The 20,797-nt window shown below is 40.7% G+C and overlaps 1 protein-coding gene across 1 annotated transcript in view; it reads right to left on the bottom strand.

Moving 5' to 3' along the window:
* Window positions 1-20,797, bottom strand: part of prr36a (proline rich 36a) — a 55,093-nt gene that overhangs the window by 12,861 nt on the left and 21,435 nt on the right. The window contains exons 2-3 of the mRNA XM_061728801.1: window positions 13,636-14,280; window positions 11,236-11,323 (exon numbers count right to left, since the gene is read on the bottom strand). Coding sequence (XP_061584785.1) covers window positions 11,236-11,323; window positions 13,636-14,197 — 650 coding nt within the window. The 5' untranslated portion in view covers window positions 14,198-14,280. The remainder of the gene's footprint in view (window positions 1-11,235; window positions 11,324-13,635; window positions 14,281-20,797) is intronic.

Consider the following 20,797-nt stretch of genomic DNA (forward strand, 5'->3'; position numbering starts at 1 on the left):
ACAAAAAAGTTAAACCTGAAAAACCATTTCCATCTTTGCATCACCAAAACATTCCCCACTCGTTCAGTTAGTTAAAGATGCAAACATCTTGTACTGGAGGGCCGGAGTCCCTCGATGCAGCTATTATTTTAATACTGGGAAGATTAATTAGCTGGCAGTTTCTCCTCCCCAGCGCTGCAGGAAACTCTCCAAATACTAAAAGCAGTGCAAGCACTTCACCCCCCTCCCCTCTCATTCTTGTTTGGCTTGTAAAAGCTCCAGATTCCTGAGGCCGTGAAGGTCCCGGTTATCTCCCCGACGAGGAGCGACGGCCTGAATCGGCTCGGCGGAGGAAACGCTGCAGAGCGGCGCTAGCCGGGCGTCGGGGTCACCCGTCAGAGTGATGGATGCTGCAGGTCTTTTCTTTAGAGCGGAGCTGCAAAAGGCCGGCGGTCACAAGTACCACACTAGTCCGGACTTCACTTTCTGGCTGTTGATAAATTACCGGATGCCGATGAAAATAGTCAAAAGTTGGAAAACTGTGGCAACATAAAGGATATATAAAAAGGTGCTGCAAGAACTAGTAGGAGATGATACTGTATATATAAAAGGAGAAATGGGAGGAGGAGAGTAATATAAAGATGCAGATGGAAACATGGGGGAAGATAATTGTACATCCTCTCTGTCTTGGAGAGAATTTGGGTGGAAAAACGTAGTTAGGTTTTTTAGAGGATTTCTCTGGGAGGAAGTACATCTTGCTGGAGACGCTGTGGTGAGAGCAAAGCAACACATTTCCAGGTGTTTTGGGACTTGGGACTTTTGGGACCCGGTCATTTCAAAGTATTGGGACAAAATTAAACTGAACATGGAGAAAATCATGACGGCATCCATCCTGCTGGGGTTTGAGACACTATGTCTGTGGCTAAGACCGGACCGGGAAACAAATACCGTATTTTCTGGACTATAAGTCGCACCTGCATACAAGCCGCATCCGCTTTATTTAAAAAAAAAAAAAAAGATATGCAAGCCGCAGATATTTATGTTGATAGATTAGATATTTACAACATGTACAGAACGATTTTGAACTGTAAATGATGTACATGTTTGTGCCTAAATAGATCCTTTTAACACGGCAGCAACTTTGCTGATTAAAACGGGACAGAACCAAGAGAAAATAACCAGTATTTATTTATCTATTTATCTGTTTGAAATCTGCTTCTACCTACTTCTATCTGCTAAAGAATAAGTAGTGTATTCTTCTTTGCATTTATTTTGTCTTAGTTTTTATTCTAATTCCGGTTACAGCGCCCCGAGCGGTGGAAGAAAAATCCACAGAATAGCTGCACCTTTGTATAAGCTGCATGGTTGAAAACCTATGAAAAAAGTAGCGGCTTATAGTCCAGAAAATACGGTATATGTACAACATTTTACTACTTGCAAGTAAAACAAGCAATCGCGAGGAAATGGTTGACTAAAGACTCTCCTACAGTTGACGAGTGGATTACAATTATTAAGGATATTTACACAATGGAGAAGCTAACATTTATTCTTAAGCCGGAACAAGAAAAGTTTGAAATTTATTGGGAAATTTGGTCAAACTATCTAGCAACTTATACTGGTTAAAGCGATGAATCCCCTCCTGAGGTCTTAAACCCCAATCAACTGGTTTTCTTTTCGTTCTTGTTTTAATAACTAAACAATTATAAGTTATTGCTATATATGTATGCAGCAAATGCGTAGATGAGACTTAGTTTATACATGTTGCTCTGCAATTTATAAACATTGTCTGTCTATTTTGCAAATAAAAAAAATGTAATAACAAAAAAAAAATAAAGCTGCAAGCAGCGATGAACGTTCCTCCACCCTTGTGCAGGTTCAGGCTGCAGTGGAAGCTTGTATGACTTGATGTAGATTCTTCAGGCCTGGACATTTAGTGGATGACACCACCCACGACTCTGTATATCAAACCATTCAACAGTTATGCCAGAAAAAAGAGACGATCAAATATCGACCAATCAGAAGAAGGGGCGGGGCTAATTTGCACCGATTAAGGTGAAGGAGTCAAAACCGAGTCCGATGACACCACCCACGACTCTATGTCAAACCATTCAAAAGTTATGGCAGAGAAAAGTATTCTAGGGGGCGCTATTGAGCCATCTTGCCACGCCCATTAATGCAAACCATGAAATATCAAATTTATCGCCAGGCCTGGCTTGCATGCAAAATTTGGTGAATTTTGGGGAACTATCACATATGGACCAATCAGATGAAGGGGGCGCGCGCTTTTTGGCGTCTATCGTCGCCACGGTAACGCTTTTGACTGAGAAAAGTAATGTGCGTCGTCGCAGGATGGAGACGGACATTTTGATGTATAACACACCTGGGTGCACGTTACGGTTCAGGCCGTATTAACTGCTGAAGGAATGGCATAAATTGCGCCAAAATGATGCGATTAATTCCAAATGTTCAAAAATGGCCGACTTCCTGTTCGGTTTCCGCCATGGCGCCAAGAGACTTTTCTTTAAGTTGTGCCATGATACAGGTGTGTACCGATTTTCGTGCATGTACGTCAAACCGTATTGTGGGGCTTGAGGCGCAAAGTTTTCTAGCGGGCGCTGTTGAGCCGTTAGGCCACGCCCATGCAAACTCAAAATCAAATTTTTCGCCAGGCCTGGCTTGCGTACAAAATTTGGTGACTTTTGGGGCACGTTTAGGGGGAAAAAAGGCCCTCCTTTCGTCAAGAGAAAGAAAGAAAGATAAAAAAAAATTCCTACAGATACAATAGGGCCTTCGCACTGTAAGTGCTCGGGCCCTAATAAAGTTGGAAAACCAGTTCTGTCATCAACAGGATAAAAAGCAAGGATGACATCATCTTTCTGTAGGGGGGGGGTTTGTGCAAACAATGAAAGAGCTGAACAATCATCCAGCGGCGGTTTTATTCCCAACCGTGTGAATGTTTATCATCTCAGACTGTTCAGCTGCACGAAGGCTGAACCAACACTCGTCTCCCCGTCAGCGTCTCGTTTGCAGGAAGGAGATAAATGAGTGGACGCTGGCCGGATGTGAGGGCCGTAAAGGGAGCTGGCCACAAGCCCGGCTCCTGTCATGTACAGAAGGAAATTAAAAAGAATAAAAAGGGTGGAAGTGAGTGAAAGAGGGGGGGTGAATGCTCATCACAAGGACAGCAGATAATTACTGGAGGAGAGCAAAAGTCAAGGAGGAGCCGGGTTTTACAGCTTTAGGCTTCTCCCGTTCTCAGCGACCAGAATCATGAAGCCGGGATCAGAGAAGGATCCAGATCTGATACGTTCTGGAAAAAAAACCTTCCTGAACGGTTTGGTGAAAAAAGGGGTACAAGTCCTTTAAGAGGATTGTGCTTCATAGGTGGAGACGACATTAGCTGTTTAGTGTTCGGTGGATTTTGTTAATGATACGCAGGTTTATGATGGTGGATATCCTGCCAGGTCTTGAAGTTGTGACTTCAGAGTCGAACAAACAAAAAATGGCAGCAGAAATGACAGAAATCCCATCAAAATTAGGCCTGGGTTGAAAAAAAAAAAAAAAAAAAAAAAAAAAAAAAATCGATTTCCCAATTCTAAATCGATTTTCATTAATTCCTAAAAATCAATTCATATGTCTATAGATTGATTTTTTTTGATTTTTTTTTCATTATTTATGTATTTTTTTTTTTTCATCATTACATTACAACTTTTGGTTATTTTTTTGTATGTTTAAAAGTATGAAAACATTCAAGTTTTCAGTTATAATTGCATAAATTGTCTATATTTCATTACTTTATATACTGTCTTGGGCTTACATTTGCAAAAAATGCTAAAAACCAAATGCTCAAAAATTAAAAACCAAAATAGACGGAAAATGGAATAAATTTAAACGGAATGTGGGAAAAACAAACCGATTTCATCCGTCTGTTTCCTCCCTGGATCTGTTTGGTAATTCTGCCCCACGATGTTTCTGAAAGCAGTTCTATCAGCATTCTGGAGGTGATTGGTCCTTACAGCACCATTAGCTGCCAATAATTGCTGTTTAATCTCAATATAATACTAGTAGTAATATTTTGCATAACTACAGTCATATAATTCATGCAACAGCTGAAAAAACTGTTTTAATAACACTAACCCAAATCAATATCGGAATCGAATCTTGATAATCGATTCTGAATCTTAAGAATCGAATATCAAAATCGAATCAATTCTTGACATTTGAAACGATCCCCAGCCCTAATCAAAATAATATTATCCAATCAAAAATTTTGATCTCAGGAAGCAATTTAAACAGAAAACTACTATAAAATGTTACTTTTGGGTTCTTTTTTTCCTTATTGATGAGGTTTATGGAGAGTATTTAAGGTGAAGATCTTATTAGCTTCTAATTGTAGATATATTTTTCCTCTCTTCTCCAAAAGGAGGAACAACTGTCTAAATGTTGGTTTAAAATCAGCTGCTGTTACTGCAGGAACCGTCCAAATACAAAGGGAAAGGGCCTTTCCTTTTCAAAACAGTTAGTACAAAGTGTTCAGCACACATTTAACATTTTACTGCAATAGAATCAAACCCGTTTATCTGAATCATATTCTTTCCTTCATGAAGGAAAAATCCCATTTCAAAAAGCTCAGAGTTGAATAAAGACTCAAATGTGATTTCTCTGCCAGAAGTTAAGTGAAATTAACCTTTAAAATAAATAAACAAACATGATACATTAAACCGTCCCTCGGAGCAGATCAACTAATCCGTCATGAAAGAGCCGGGTCCCCCGACGACTCCGGCCTGAAACATGACCACGCTTTAAACAGGACAACAGCTGTTGTCACGGCAACGTGAAAGTCAATATCACAGCGCTGACATTACAAGCGGGAGGCGAGTCAGCGGGAGTCGCAACCCAACCTGATTGGATAGTTCTGCAAATCCTGAAACATTATATAAAATCCTGTTACAAGTGTTGCTGTGGAAGGCTGTTGCCGTGACGATGTTGCCGTGACGATGACATGACCCCCCCGCCCCCCGGTCATGATCCGAGCACTGACATCACTGTTGGGATTACTGCCCAACTGCCAGATCTACACCGATACGGATCAAAGGTTCAACATAACCAGCTCCAACTTCTGGTGGAAACAGTAACTTTTATGTGAAAGCAGAATCCACTTTTGATACTCTTATGTCTAGGGCCGGGGATCCATTCAAATGTCAAGAATCGATTCGATTCTTAAGATTCAGAATCGATTATAAAGATTTGATTCCGATATTGATTGGGTTAGTGTTATTAAAAATGTTTTTTGAGCTGTTGCATGAATTATATGACTGTAGTTCTGCAACATATTAATACTAGTATTATATTGAGATTCAACAGCAAGTATTGCAGCTAATGATGCTGTAAGGACCAATCAGCTCCCAGAATGCTGATAGAACTGAAACAGAAACATCGTGGGGCCATTTCCATTTTCGGTCTATTTTGGTTTTTAATTTTTGAGAATTTGGTTTTTAGCATTTTATGCAAATGTAACCCCAAGACAGTATATAAAGTAATGAAATAGACAATTTATGCAATTATAACTGAAAACTTTAATGTTTTCATACCTTTAAACTTATTTAAAAGGCAAAAACATGACACCAGTTATTCTTGTGTCCAAAAAAACTTTCCTTTTTTTGGGCATAATTAAAAAAAACAACAAACAAAAGTTGTAATATAATGATGAAGGGGGAAAAGAAAAAGAAAAAAATCTTTAGACATGCAAATCGATTTTAGGAATAAATATGAGAATCCATTTAGAAATCGGAAAATCAATTTTTTCAACAGTCGTACTAATGGCAGTTTTCCACTAGTACCTACTCAGCTCGGTTTGGTTCTTTCCCACTAGGGGTCTAACGTGCTGAGTAGATACTTTTTCTGTATCTGCTCTGCCGAGGTTCTAATGGCCCTTTTCCACCAGTACCACCTCAGCTCGCTTCTACCCGCCACGCCCCCGTCTTGCGCTTCTCCACTACGGACCGAGGCGGGTGGAGCCAAGCAGATACTTTTTCTGTGTCTTTTCTGCCGAGGTTCTAACCGTGCTGAGTCGGTCCTATATCTGACGTCACCACCCTCCACGCCACTGATTGGTCGGGGGGCCGTCAGACGTTTGAATCAGGAAGCCGGAGTCAGTGTGAGAGCGACTTGCGGTGATTTTATTATACAGCGCAAACGTCTGTTTGGTGATCCAACTCTGAGGTGCAGATGTTCATAAACCTGGTGCTGAGGAGAGAATTAAAAAAGGGATCTAGACGGGCGATAAGGAACGACCAGATCTACCAGGAACTCTGTCACTTCATAGCTGCTCAGCTACCAACGGACTTTTCAGCAGCACAGAGGCAAACTAAAATAAATTAAAAAGCCGCTTGAAACTTCTCACTCTCATTTTTTAACTTAATATCAAACACAAGCCAAAGACCCAGCAGGACATTTATCATCTCCTCCAGGTTCTACATCTTTAGTGTCGTTTTCTTCTTCGTTTAGATCACACAACCAAATACGTCACAGCAGCTTCTCCAACCTCCTACTTCTGCTCCAGGAGCTGAATTGTAGTGGAAAAGAAACCAGGCCGAGTTGAGATGAGTAGGTTCTAGTGGAAAAGTGCCATTAATCTCCAAGTTTCTAGTTTACTTCAACTCCAAAGAGGGATTAGCGCTCAGTAAAGCATAACTTATTCAAGTTCTGATTCCAATATATAATCCATGAGACAAAGTGGATCAGTATCTGCAGTTATCAACTAGTTATAGTTCTCATCTGCCAAATCAACTCATGTAATGAGACTAAACTTCAGTCGTCACCAGATCTGAAACCAACCCCAACCCCGAGGGAGATGTCGACAGAAATGTTTCACATTCTGCATCATCAGAGCAAGAAAGATAAAAAAATCTCCACCTGAAAAGGTTGTTTGTTTTTTTAATTCCCAATTAGGAGCACAAGGTGGAGCGTTTACTCAAAAGCAGAACATTTTACAACTAACTGCAACCACCAAGCTGGACAATTATACACGTGATAGTTATTTTCTATTTAAAAAATATAAATACATTTTTTAAAAAAGGCCAAAGAGTTTGTCAAAACTGTACCAATTAGCCAAATCAGGACCAGTACCAGTTCTAGTACCAGAACTAGAACCAGTTCTAGGGTGAACCAAAGCCAAATGTTCACATTTAAACTGTTTGGCTTTAAGATAAAAACACTAAAAACACACATAGTAGAGCTGCAATGATTCCTTGAGTACCTCGATTACAAAAAATGATGGAGGAATTTCCTCGGCCTCGAAGCCTCGTTTAAATAAAAAATAAATTTAAATTTCAAGTTTCGCACGGATTCTTTTTAATATGACAACGGTCCACAGCCAAGCATCTCTGTTGAAACGTGTTGGTTCTGAATGTGAAGTTGCACAATTTAAAAGCAGTGTTTAAAAATATTTTTTTGATTCTTAGAGAAAAAAAAAAAAAAAAAAAAAAAAAAAAAACTTAGTTTCTAAAATAATTATTTATTTTTATTGGAAAATGTAAACAGTTTACTAGTTTGCATAATATGTAAATAAATAATTATTCTCATAAAAATAAACTAATTGGTTCTTTTTATTAAGATATCTGTATTGTTTTCTATTGTATATTTATTAATTGTACTTTAATGAAGCAAAAGTAAGTTTTATCCGATTAATCGATGGAATTTTCAGTAGAATACTCGATTACGAAAGTATTCGATAGCTGCAGCTTTAGTCCAAACCGCTGCTTATTCAGAGACCTATTCGGGTTTCTCAGCACAAAACATCCTGCGGAAAAGTCGTGCGCCATAAACTTCAAAGATGATTTCATTCAGGAAAGTGACTTTCCCCTTGAAAATACCGTAAACCATGTTGGCATTTTAAGTGGGGGAACACGGCGGAACGCTCTGCGGTCGACCCGGGGGAACAAATAAAAGCCTCCGTCTTAAAAAGGGGGATACATTTCCAGGAAACGAGTGTGTCATCTCTGAGATCCAACAACAAGCGCGAGGCTGAGACGGGGATTATGATCCGAGTCAACATCCCTCGGCCCCGGGGACTCGGGCCGATTCCTGCCGGGACAAAGCCCCGTTTCTTCAGCGTCCCCGGCGTCTGAAGGCCCTCTGTCTCAGGTTATTTCTGCCAGCATGATTCATGCACTTCAAGCAAATCCGACTCGGTGATAATCTAAAGACCACAATGGAGACTCAACAGAGCCTCCCTTTCATCCCGTTTCCTGGGACGAGCATCGCTCGGGTCTCAGGGAGCAGGAACGTGGCTCGCCGTTGTTAGGAATTAAATTACACGGCTGTGAAACGTGTTTCTCCTGCTCGTCAGGCCGGGGAACTTTCATCTAGTGTTGTCCTGATCGATCAGCCGCCCGATCACGGCATTTTCACAACATCGGTATCGGCCAAAAAAAAGTATCGGGACATACCTAGTTATTAATGTTTTTAATATATATTAAATCGTTTTATATATCGTTGCATTTAACGTCACTTTCGGCCACTGACGAAGTAAGTGAAACTAATGTTTTACATGTTTGAATTGTGAAATGTTCTATCTGTTCATGTTACATTAAGCTGCTGCTATTCATTTCATCCATTCAGAATGTTGGACTAAAGTTAACCCTTGTGCTGTTTTCGGGGCAAGGAAGAAGGGAGGAAAGAAGGAAGAAGGAAGGAAGGAAGGGGAGAGGAAGGAAGGGGAGAGGAAGGAAGGAAGGAAGGGGAAAAAAGGAAGGAAGGAAGGAAGGGGAAAAAAGGAAGGAAGGAAGGAAGGGGAAAAAAGGAAGGAAGGAAGGAAGGAAGGGGAAAAAAGGAAGGAAGGAAGGAAGGAAGGGGAAAGGAAGGAAGGAAGGGGAAAGGAAGGAAGGAAGGAAGGAAGGAAGGAAGGAAGGAAGCGAAAAGAAAGAAGGGGAAAAAAGAAGGGAGGAAAGGAGGAAAGAAGGAAGGAACGAACAGGAGAATTAGGTCATTTTGACCCAAAGACAGTAAAAGTATTTTAATTTTCTTGTGTTTGTAAGTTTGACTGGATGTCATTCAACTATGGAGGATTTTTTGTGCCAAAATTAAATAAATAAATACATCATTAATTAGTTAAATTGGGAATGAAATATATCATTAATTAATTAAATGTGTCATTAATTAATTAAAATTAGAATGAAATATGTCATTAATTAATTAAAATACAATTCATTTTAAGTAAAAAAATATATTTATTATTTCAGCATTTAATTAATTAATGACACATTTAATTAATGATTTCGTGTTGCTGAATCATGAAATGTAAATGTAAAACTGTCAGTTTCACTCGTCAAACTCAGTGGGCGGATTCCAAACACCTGATTGGTTCCCCTGCACATCCAGTCAAGGCTAATCGAATCCACATAATGGATTGTTGCAGGGCTTCAGGACACATTCCGATAAACTAGGGCCGCGTTCAGACTGCAGGCAAATCTGATTCATATCTGATTCCTTCTCATATCCGATTTTCAGGGCTGACTGTCCACACTGTTTTTAGCAAGTGTCCAAATCGCATCTGGCTCTGTTCAGACTGGGCCACATCATTGACTGATCTGACGGGTTGCCGTAGCAACGACGTCAGAGCGGAGGCGTCACCAAGCGCGTGTATTGTGTGAAGTCATGTATTTCTTTTATATATATAAAAAAATCCCAAAATATCTGTACCGTTTCTGATTGGGTCGGCACTGCGCATCATTTTTAGACATAAAAATGAACGCATACCGCAAAAGTTGTGTCTTGGCAGAGGGACCCGGCGTCCCAGCAAAATGAGAAACAGAGAAAAGTGTTCAGAACAAAACCACCAGCAAACTAACAAACCAACCAACAAAGCTCAGAGTTAACAAAACCAACCAGAAATATTACAACTATAATAATATATAATATCTATATAATATATATATAATAACTATAATATAACTCTATTAAAATAGAAAACATATTATTGCAGGTTTAACATAGGTTTTGAGCATATGGGTATCCATCATTAGGGAGAACCCCTATGACAGAATCATCACTGTCTAATGTTCTATCTAATGACAGAATTATCACTGTTTCAGCAGGTCTCTTAGGTTTATAATTCAGATTAATTTTCGTTTACATATAACATTGTTTGTAGTCATTTTAGTGCAATTTAAAGCTTATTTCTACAAATAAAATCAGCACTGTAGGCAGCGATCTTGGACCAGCGGCCACTCTGATTGGTCCAGCACGCTCACGTGACAATGTCGAAACACTTTGTGTCAACTCCGCCTCTGGAAATAGTTCCACTTTTAAAACGTCGTTTGTGAAGCCAGTTTCCCGAGATCGGACTTCGACGACTAGATAAATGCTTGGCATCAATAGCTGTATATGTTGAAGTGAATGGCATGAGATAATATGTTGTGCGCACGAGATACAGTAAGTCGCACGCGCGAGATAAAAAAATCGTGCGCACGAGATAACAATAATAATTTCCATGTCACCTCCAGGGCTCCGTACAGACCAAAGCAGTGGATTCCACTACATTTGCGTTAGCTCCGCCCACTGAGTTTGACAAGTGAAACTGTTTTTTGTTATTTGAAACTGTCATTAATTAAATGTGTCATTAATTAATTAAATGCAGTTTTACATTTCATGATTCACACGCAACATGAAATAATTAATTAAATGTGTCATTAATTAATTAAATGCTGAAATAATAAATATATATTTTTACTTAAAATGAATTGTATTTTAATTAATTAATGACATATTTCATTCTAATTTTAATTAATTAATGACACATTTAATTAATTAATGATATATTTCATTCCCAATTTAATTAATTAATGATGTATTTATTTATTTAATTTTGGCACAAAAAATCCTCCATATTCAACCACCTCTTTTGAAGTAAAATGTATTTAGTTTTGTTATTGCACTATTCTGCACTTTTTGTTTTAGTTTACAATTTCATGTTTTTACATTTTGCTGATAAGCTTTGTTGAAATATATGTCCATGTTGTTCTCCAATGGACAATAAAAGAAACTTGAGATAATTTAGTTTTAGTCCTATTTTTTTTTTTTTAATTCATTGCCAAAATGTATCCGATTGGGAAAAACTATCGGAAATTGTATCGGGAGCAAAAAAAAGTGATCGGATCGGGAAAAATCGGGATTGGCAGATACTCAAACTCAAGTGATCGGGATCGGATCAAACCTAAAAAATCCTGATCGGGACAACGCTACTGTCATCCATACCTTGCAGTTCTGGAGACGGCAGCAGAAGCAGGTTTGGTTGTGGAGCCGGGTTTGGGAGCAGACGAGGTCCCCGTCCTGCTGGCGGCAGCTGGAGGGACAAAGAGACGAGGACATGTCAAGATTTGGTGATTAGCAGAAAAACACGGCCACATCTCTTACAACTGGCACACCTTTCCTCCAACATTTCATAATAAAGAACTCCTGATTGATGGAAAACCCATCCCTGCTCCCCGACGGAACATCAGGGTGTTCACCGTCTTTAAAGACATTTATAAAGACCAAGGACTACGGTACTTTCTTGGATGCATTTGATCTGCCAGGTTCCTCCTTTTTCTTTTATCTCCAGTTGAGAGCAGCGCCGGGCTCATGGCGTCCCCTGGGAAAGCTCTTTACCTGCTCTTCCAGGATTGTTTTTTAACCCTTTATGAGCCACCATAGAACAAGTCCAACTAAGCATATTTTTACATTTTTGCATGCTATACTGCCATTTTATGGAGTATTTTTATTTTCTATGCATCAGAACAACCCATATAAGCCAAACTTTAATAATCTGTACTGGACTATCTCAGAAAATTAGAATATTAGGATAAAGTTCTTTATTTTCTGTAATGCAATTTAAAAAAAAGAAAAAAATGTCATACGTTCTGGATTCATTACAAATCAACTGAAATATTGCAAGCCTTTTATTATTTTAATATTGCCGATTATGGCTTACAGTTTAAGATTAAGATTCCCAGAATATTCTAATTTTTTGAGATAGGATATTTGACTTTTCTTAAACTGTAAACCATGATCAGCAATATTAAAATAATAAAAGGCTTGCAATATTTCAGTTGATTTGTAATGAATCCAGAATGTATGACATTTTTGCATTACAGAAAATAAAGAACTTTATCACAATATTCTAATTTTCTGAGACAGTCCTGTATGTTACAAGTCCATAATAACTAAATAAATGGCTAAAAAGTGCAAATAACTACCAAAAAATGTAAATCATTTTTTAAATTTAACACATATTTTTCTAAATACAGAAATCCCACAGCTGGATCCCTCAAAACTGTCAATGGAAAAAAGTAACACAGAAGTATTTGAGCTGCTGTAGGCCCCGAATTTCCCCTCTGGGGATCAATAAAGTACGACGGAGTATTAGGGCCAAACTAAGACCAAAAAAAAAAAGAAAAAGAAAAAGGAAATTACGAGAATAAAGTCATTTTCTTCTTCCGGCTCTCGACGAAGGCGGACGCTTTTCTGCTACCTCTCCCTTATCCGTCTGCCCTGCTATTCCTTGCTTGTCTCGTCTTCAGAGTTCTCTTTTTTTCACTCCTCCGAAATTACAATTATGGAATTGATTAACTGTTCTCTCAGCACAATTGACCACATTTTGCAACAAGAAGACAGGGGGTAAGGGAGCCCTCTTGCCCGGATGGGACATTTTTTGCTGGATATACAATGGATTCCTACAAATATTGGAAGCCTTTGTGCATGGCGATCATGTCCATCGAGGACGTAGAAGATGCCTTCATATTTGGATTTATGACAGCAGGATTTCTCCTGATTATCCTCATGATCGGAGGTGGGGGTTTCCTGATGTATCGACAAAACGCGCAAGTCGTCGGCAGCCGCTTTGGCTCTTTCAAAGCTGCCGGACGTGGCTGAAGGGTGAAGCAAAGCGATCAGCGCTCTGACTTTTACGTTTGGAGAGCAGGCCCGTAAGCTGGATGCAATTCTCGAACAGAACCGCAGGCTGGCGGGGGTCTTTGAGCTCATTAACAAGATGGATAACAACCTGGAGAAGTTGGGAGCTCAGCTTGGCCGGAATTGATCACAATTCGCCTGATTGGAGTCGCCGCTGATGAACCAGAGACTGAAAGGCAGACGGAAAATTACTGAGGCTGCCTGTTTTCGAAATAATTGCTGATTCTATAATATGCCCTCGACAGAGCGGTCTTGGGCCGACCGCTCCCGGTCACAATCTTCCTGGTGGAATGTAAACAAGACGACTCTGCCCCCACTATCCATCCCCCTCTCCCACGAACACCTACGGATCCCTGTCTCAGAACTGTACGAGCCGCCTGATAACATCAAGGACATTTGGCTGAGAGCAGATCTGGGCGGAGGTTCACGGACGGACTCATCGCTTCACAGAGACACTTACTGATAAGCACACACAATTCCCTCAATTCAAATGCCTTCCTCGGCTCCTCCCTCTTATCAGCTCCCCCCCCCAACCGTCTCCAGGTTCGAGCGCCAGACGGCGACTTTATTCTCATTATATTTATTTATTCTCGTAATTTCCAATTTTTTTTTGTCTTAGTTTGGCCCTAATACTCCGTCGTAATAAAGGACTCTTTTCTTAAAAATTTTAATCACACACAAAAAAAAGAAAAAGAAGAGACGCACCTGTGGTCTTGGCTCTGGCGCCGTTGTCCGTCTCGCCCGCTGGTTTCTTGTTCAGCGCCGTCGGCCTGGTCCCGTTGGTTGCCGTGGCAGCGGGAGCCGAGCCGGTCCTGGCGGGTCCGGCCGGTCTCTTGTTAGGCACTCTGGTCTGGTTCTGGTCCGGTCTGGTCTGGGTCTTGGCTGAGGAAACCGCTGCAACGCCTGCGGGTCGTTTAGTTACGGCTCCCGCCGCCGCCGGCTTCGGCGCGGCGCTCGCCGCTGCTCTCTTGGCTTTGACATCGTTCCCAGTGCGGTTTGTGGCGGTTCCGGGCCGAGAGCCCGGCCCAGACGCCGCCGTAGACGGCGCTTTGCTGCCCAAGGCCTTGGGCTTGACCTTGGGGTCGGCCAGCGGCTTGCCGTTGGCTTTGGGAGCGTTTGGAGCGTCGCCGTGGGCCGTGTTGGTCGCCACGGCCTCCGGCTGGGACGAGGGTTGGGACGAGGGTTGCTCCTGCAGCGAGGACGGCTCTGCTACCGCAGCTCCTTCAGCAGGGTCTGTGGTCTCCATGGTAACCGCATCCGGCTTCATCCCACTGCTGAGATACGGACGACACCGGAGGTCTAGAAGCTCGCACCCGTCTCCAGTGCCTTCTCCCTCTTTACTTTACTCTTCTGGAAAAGAAAAGCATTAGATAAATATAAGTATAAGATACGTTTTTATTGAAAATACTGTTATCCATTTCCTGGTTATTGCCTTTTTACTACTTGCTGAGTGTCTAACAATTTCACAATGGATAGAAATAGTTAAAGAAATCCGTATATGGAACAACTAACGTTCTCCCTCAGACATGAATCAGATAAGGGAAACAAGTACTGGAGGAAATGGAGACATTACTTGGATTTGGGATGTTATAAGGATGTTTGTTTACTGTCTGAGGATATACAGGACTGTCTCAGAAAATTAGAATATTGTGATTTTCTGTAAGGCAATTACAAAAACAAAAATGTCATACATTCAAGCTTAAGAAAACTCAAATATCCTTTATCAAAAAATTTGAATATTCTGGGAATCTTAATCTTAAACTGTAAGCCATAATCAGCAATATTAAAATAATAAAAGGCTTGCAATATTTCAGTTGATTTGTAATGAATCCAGAATGTATGACTTTTTTTTCTTTTTTAAATTGCATTACAGAAAATAAAGAACTTTATCACAATATTCAAATTTTCTGAGAAAGTCCTGTATGGAAGAACATGATGTATGTAAATGCTACATGAACGAGGGATAACCATAGAAAGACTGTTATGGACACGTTATTTTTACTGGTACGACGTATATATTATGTAAAAAAAAAAAAAAAGTATTCTGTAATGTCAAAATACAAAGTAGTAAAAAAATAAATAAATAAAAAGAACACTTCTTGGTGTCAAATTAAACAAATAACCCGACAAATCCAACAGAAAGACTGTGAAAATGCATCGTCATGCTGGTAGAAAAGTAAAAAAACAAATGAACCATAATTCAAAAGCAAATAAAAGTAAACTGTTTTAATTGCAATTTCATGGGAATAAAAAGAAAAGAAAGCAGCTTTAAATTGCTTCCAGCATCTGGAAGTTGAGAGGAAAGTTGTGGTTTGCTGTGCTGAGAACGAGGGAAGGAAAAACAACGAGGACCAAGTGTCCCGTTGGTCGGCTGCCGTCTTGATGCAAATCAGCGCGTCATCCTGTGATTGATTTTTTTTCATCACCACATTACAACTTTTGGTTGTTTTTTTTTGTTTATGCCTAAAAAAGGAAGGTTTTGTTGGACAAGAGAATAACTATTGCCATATTTTTCCCTTTAAATATGTTTAAAAGTATGAAAACATTAAAGTTTTCAGTTATAATTGCATATATTGTCTTTATTTCGTTACTTTATATGCTGTCTTGGGGTTACATTTGCATAAAATGCTAAAAAACCCAATTCTCAAAAATGAAAAAGACCAAAAAAAAACGAATGTGGGAAAAGATTACATCGGATCGAATCTTGATGAATCGATTCTTAATCTTAAGAATCGGAATTGAACCGATTCTTAACATTTGAATCGTTGTGACAGCACTGCAGGAAAATCTGAAACAACTGGATTATAGAGGGGGGGGCGGGGGATCTTGCACTTATCACCATCTCAGAAAAGTAATCACGCTCCCGACGAACAGAACCGGTCCTGGATCTGTTTGGGTTATTCCACCCTGGGGACTCATCATGCAGGCCTTTTCCAGCTCTGCCCCCCTCCCCCTTAAAACAAGCATCCATCATGTCCCTGCTCTTCTACGAGTATCACTTCCTCCCTCTACTAATAAACTTGAATGCAGCACACGGCCCAGGAAACCAGCCGTGCAAATGATAAGGAACACAAGCTCAGAAATATCGGCATAATATTCCATAATACTCCAATATTCACTGTAATTAATGTTGCGAATTGTGTGTTTGTACTGTTAGGGTGACCTTATGGGCCCTGAAAGGCGCCTTAAAGGGGACCTATTCTGAAAAACACATTTTCTCTTCCTTTAACATATATAAAGTGTTTTTTCTTGCTTTAACATATATAAAGTGGTCTCCCCTCAGCCTGCCAACTCAAAGAAGGAGGAAAGCAACCAAATTCTGCAGTGTCTGTACAGCCGCCCGGATGAGCCGTCCAGTGTGATGTGGATCTACGAGCCAATAAGATTCTGCTCCCCAAAGTTACGTAACAACGGGAGTGACGGTCGGCCTCCGATGCGTGAAACCACGCCCACAACAAACTCCGCCGGCCGGAGCTTCCGCCATTTTTTCGTAGCGGTGTATCGCATCATTCAGGCAGCCAATCAGCACAGAGCCTCATTATCATAGCCCCGCCCACTCAGAATCCTGCATAGATAATGAGGTTAGAGAATGGGAAGATAAAGACATGGATCAGAGGCTGAATTTCTAATTTATTTAGCAAAAACCATCAAAAACTTGTTTTTAAGACATTCAAGGCCTGTTTAAAATAGGTATTAGATGCCATAATAGGTCACCTTTAAATGAATAAAATGTATTATCATCATCCAAAATATGTTTAAGCTTTTAATTATAGTGTTATATTAGTTGTAAACATTCATGTACATAAACTCTAAACTGTGGTTACGGTGTTGCTTTAATCCATCATCCTGCATCTTTTCAAATAAACTTTTGAAAATTATAGTAGTCACATTTTCTAAAGGGTATTTTTTAACCCTTGTGCCGTCTTTGGGTCAAGGGAGGGTGAAGGGAGAAAAGAAGGAATGAAGGAAGGAAGGAAGTAAGGAAGAAAGGAGAAAAAAGGAAAGAAGAAAAGGAAGGAAGGAAAGAAGGAAGTAAGGAAGAAAGTAGGAAAGAAGGAAGTAAGGAAGAAAGTAGGAAAGAAGGAAGTAAGGAAGAAAGTAGGAAAGAAGGAAGTAAGGAAGAAAGTAGGAAAGGGAGTAAGGAAGGAAGTAGGAAAGGGAGTAAGGAAGGAAGGAAGGAAGGAAGGAAGGAAGGAAGTAGGAAAGGGAGTAAGGAAGGAAGGAAGGAAGGAAGGAAGGAAGGAAGGAAGGAAGGAAGGAAGGAAGGAAGGAAGGAAGGAAGGAAGGAAGGAAGGAAGGAAGGAAGGAAGGAAGTAGGAAAGGGAGTAAGGAAGGAAGGGAGTAAGGAAGGGAGAAAAGAAGGAAGGAAGTAGGAAAGGGAGTAAGGAAGGGAGAAAAGAAGGAAGTAAAGGAGAAAGAAAGCAAAGAAGGGAGAAAAGGAAAGAAGGGAGGGAAGAAGGAAAGAATGGAGAAAAATAAAGAAAGGAGGAAGGAAAAGCAAAGAAGGTAATAAAGGAACGAATGACGGAAGGGAGGTAGGAAGAAAAAGGAGTAAAGGAGGGTAAAAAAGGAGGAAAAGAGGAAAGGAAGAAGGAAGGAGAGCAGGAGGAAAGAAGGATAGAAGAATTGGGTCATTTTGACCCAAAGACAGTACAAGGGTTAAGCGGGCGGGGCGGGGTCCTCCTTGAGGATCCTCAACCCACTGGAGCTGCCTAAACTCCCGGCTTTTACTTTGGAGTTCCCCCAAGCGCGCTACTAAAACCAGCAGGTTCAGCAGACGGCAGCGAGGAGGATATTCCTCATGTGATAACCCCCCCCCCTCCCCTCGGGGAACGTAAAATCATCTCCGACCCGCTGACGCGGCGGCGAGTGGATCGTTATCTTCCCCGCGGAGCTCCGCTCAGCTAAAGACAAACATGTCCGCGGGGAAGTGACGGCTTTCGTGTTTCAGGTGTCACATGTTGTTACAGGCGTCTGGGAACAAAGCATCAGACTGTCTTTAAAAAATAATTAAATAAAAACACAATAGAGACAGATTTAGACACCAGCCAGGCCACAAAATGCTTCTAAACAACTCCAAATTAAACCCAGCACCCGTTGTGACGGGTTTTCAGATGAAAACAGAGGCCAGGTGTGTTTAGATGAACTTACAAACCCGTCGAGCTGCTGGTTGAACTCTGCTCGTCTCCCTCGACATACTAGAGACGTGTCTGGCAAAATGGGTCACTTAATATCGTGTTGGGGAGGATTTAGATGTGTTGAGCGCTTGGCTGGGGTTTAGAGAGCTGGGGGGGGGCTTGGGGGGTTTGTTACTGATCCTGGAGCTTAACATCGTCTGTAGACCTAAACCTGGCCTACATGATCATCACAACACTGCTACTGTAGAACAAAACAATACATTACATTAAAACAAAGAAATGCACATATGGTTTGAATTTAGCTTAAAATGGTTTTACTTGCTAATGTTATTTTCTGGGTCTCTGAAAACCACCTTTAGATAACATTTGTATTGTAATAAATGCAATATAAAAAAATGAATTGAACCATGTGCCAGTTGTCAACAAATGCAAACATTAAGGAATCTTGTCTGCTTTTTACTGCAAACTACTAGCAATAGGGCTTGGTCGTCTTGACGTCATCACCTGGCGGAGCCGCCCTGTTGGATGCTACATTAGCTGCTCTTCAGACCACTGCACTGTGTACAGACGTGCTCCCTCTTCTTTTGTCTTAGCCTACCGGTACTTGTAATCGTTACTTTCCGTTATTCTGTAACCAAGGTAACCCGCTGCCGTGTTGTAGCTGCAGCAGCTCCACACAACAGACGTGGGGAAAAGATCGCTAATGGTTTAACTTTTCACCGCTTTCCTGCTTGGAGGCAGAACCACGGAGGCCAAGTATCTGATATAACAGAGTAAAAGAGTGAAAGAGTCGTCGGCTCGCTTGGATCACGGCTGTAACGACTAAACATAACGTTCCACAGTAAACCACAAACACACAGACCGGGGTCGGATCATTCACACGGGTTTTATTCCCCACTTCTCCAGCTAAACGCAGTTGCTGGCCAGCTCTCTGCGGTGCGATTAACCCCAATCTTCAGATATAACTAGTTTGTTGAGGAAAAAATATTAACTCTTATTTGTAGCTGCAGAGGAAAAAAATGATCTCACGAGGAAAACAACAATATTGCTCACGCCTCTTCAGCATAATATAGCGGTAAAAAAAAGAATAAAGTAAGATTAATACACAACGTGTACTGTATGTTGTACTATTATACTAATTTATTGAAACACATGGCGAGTCAAACATTTACCAAAGCAGCTGCCAAACACTCCTAAACAAGGTAGTAAGACGTGGGTTGTGCAGAACTGCGGCAGACGCAGTAATCCCTTATAAAGAGTGGCGCTCCGACGAGGAGCTCCATTCTTTAGTAGGGATTTCATATGGATCCAAACCGTTAATAATCATTTTCTCCATATACCGCTCTCTGGCTTCTTTGTTTAAGGTATCCCGGTAAATTCCAGTTCCTTTCCAGCAGTTTAACATCTTTTTGCATTCCGTCTGTTCACTTGGTGCTACCACACTGCTACTACACTGCTGTTTGTTTACACTCACAAGGCATCCAACACGGCCGCCGCGTCCCAGAATGCACCTTGGTGACCAAGCCCTATTGCAGATTAGTGTGAAGCTTCCAGGATAATTTCAAGTAGTTAACTGCGAGTCTAAACTCGCATTCTTGGAACACTGAGCTCAAAAATAGTGCAGTTTTAGTGACTTTGGTAACGACAAAGCCGCTCCGCTTGATTGATGGTCAGACGCATTAAAGTTGGTCCTTGGTTGGATACGGGTTGTAACCTCAGACATCGTTAGATAACTAATTATGTAGCGCTGCAATCAACCATCATCCAACATCTAGTCAATGTTACCTTACTGTATTTAGACGTCAACGTCAGGTTTTTAGTTTAAACCCAGTTTTCAAATCTTAATATCAAACAGGACGTAGTACGACGTTTACCTCCTCCACTTTTTACTGGTGGATTTGTGGAAGAAGAATGATTTAAAATGTGAGTTTATTTTTCTGTTTTAGTTACAACTGAACAATATTCTGATTATTGTGAACAAGTTGAATAAAGTTACCAGACTGATATTGCGCCAAATGGTTTGCAAAATACGGTAGTACAGCTGGACCCAATGACCTCAAAAATCTACATCACAACTAAAATAATTTCTTTTTAAAATGGAAATGTTTTATTTTTTGCCCCAGATATCACTTAGTAGGTTGATTCATATAAAAATAGTCCCTGTACTTTAGAAACTTGTCCACTTGTTCTGCAGACGCCCTTTAAACGGGCTGCAGTTATCACAGCAGACATGAACGCCTCCTCGCCCCCAGAACTTCCTGTGGTGCCGTTTACCAGAGGAAGCAGCTCCGACCCGGAAACATCTGACATCACGCCGTCTTATGTGATGCATCAGCACAAAAACTGTATTTATGAAGTTTCATAATCTGTGTAATCTGTCATGTTTGCAAACAGCAGCAACCCCGACCATGAGCCGGGATCATATTTAACAAAAACAGAGCAAGGAACTGGAGAAACAACCAAGCAGCCTGCTCGAGTTATGGTGTCACTTTTCACAGTGTTTTCAGAAATATAATCAAACTCAAGTTCATTCCTCGGGTCAGCTGCGATGCTACGTGTCGTAACCAAGGCCTAAAACTGTAGATGAATGAAGGACAAACACGGTGACGCTGCAGCCAGTAAATCATGTAGTGACAGGTCAGTTTTACAGGTAGAGAATGTCCGTCCTCACGGTTTATGACCTTTCGTGACAGTGAACGCAACAATATAATTTCCCTCTGGAGATTAAT

This window comes from Cololabis saira, chromosome 1 (assembly GCF_033807715.1).
Source record: "Cololabis saira isolate AMF1-May2022 chromosome 1, fColSai1.1, whole genome shotgun sequence".
Taxonomy (NCBI): Eukaryota; Metazoa; Chordata; class Actinopteri; order Beloniformes; family Belonidae; genus Cololabis; species Cololabis saira.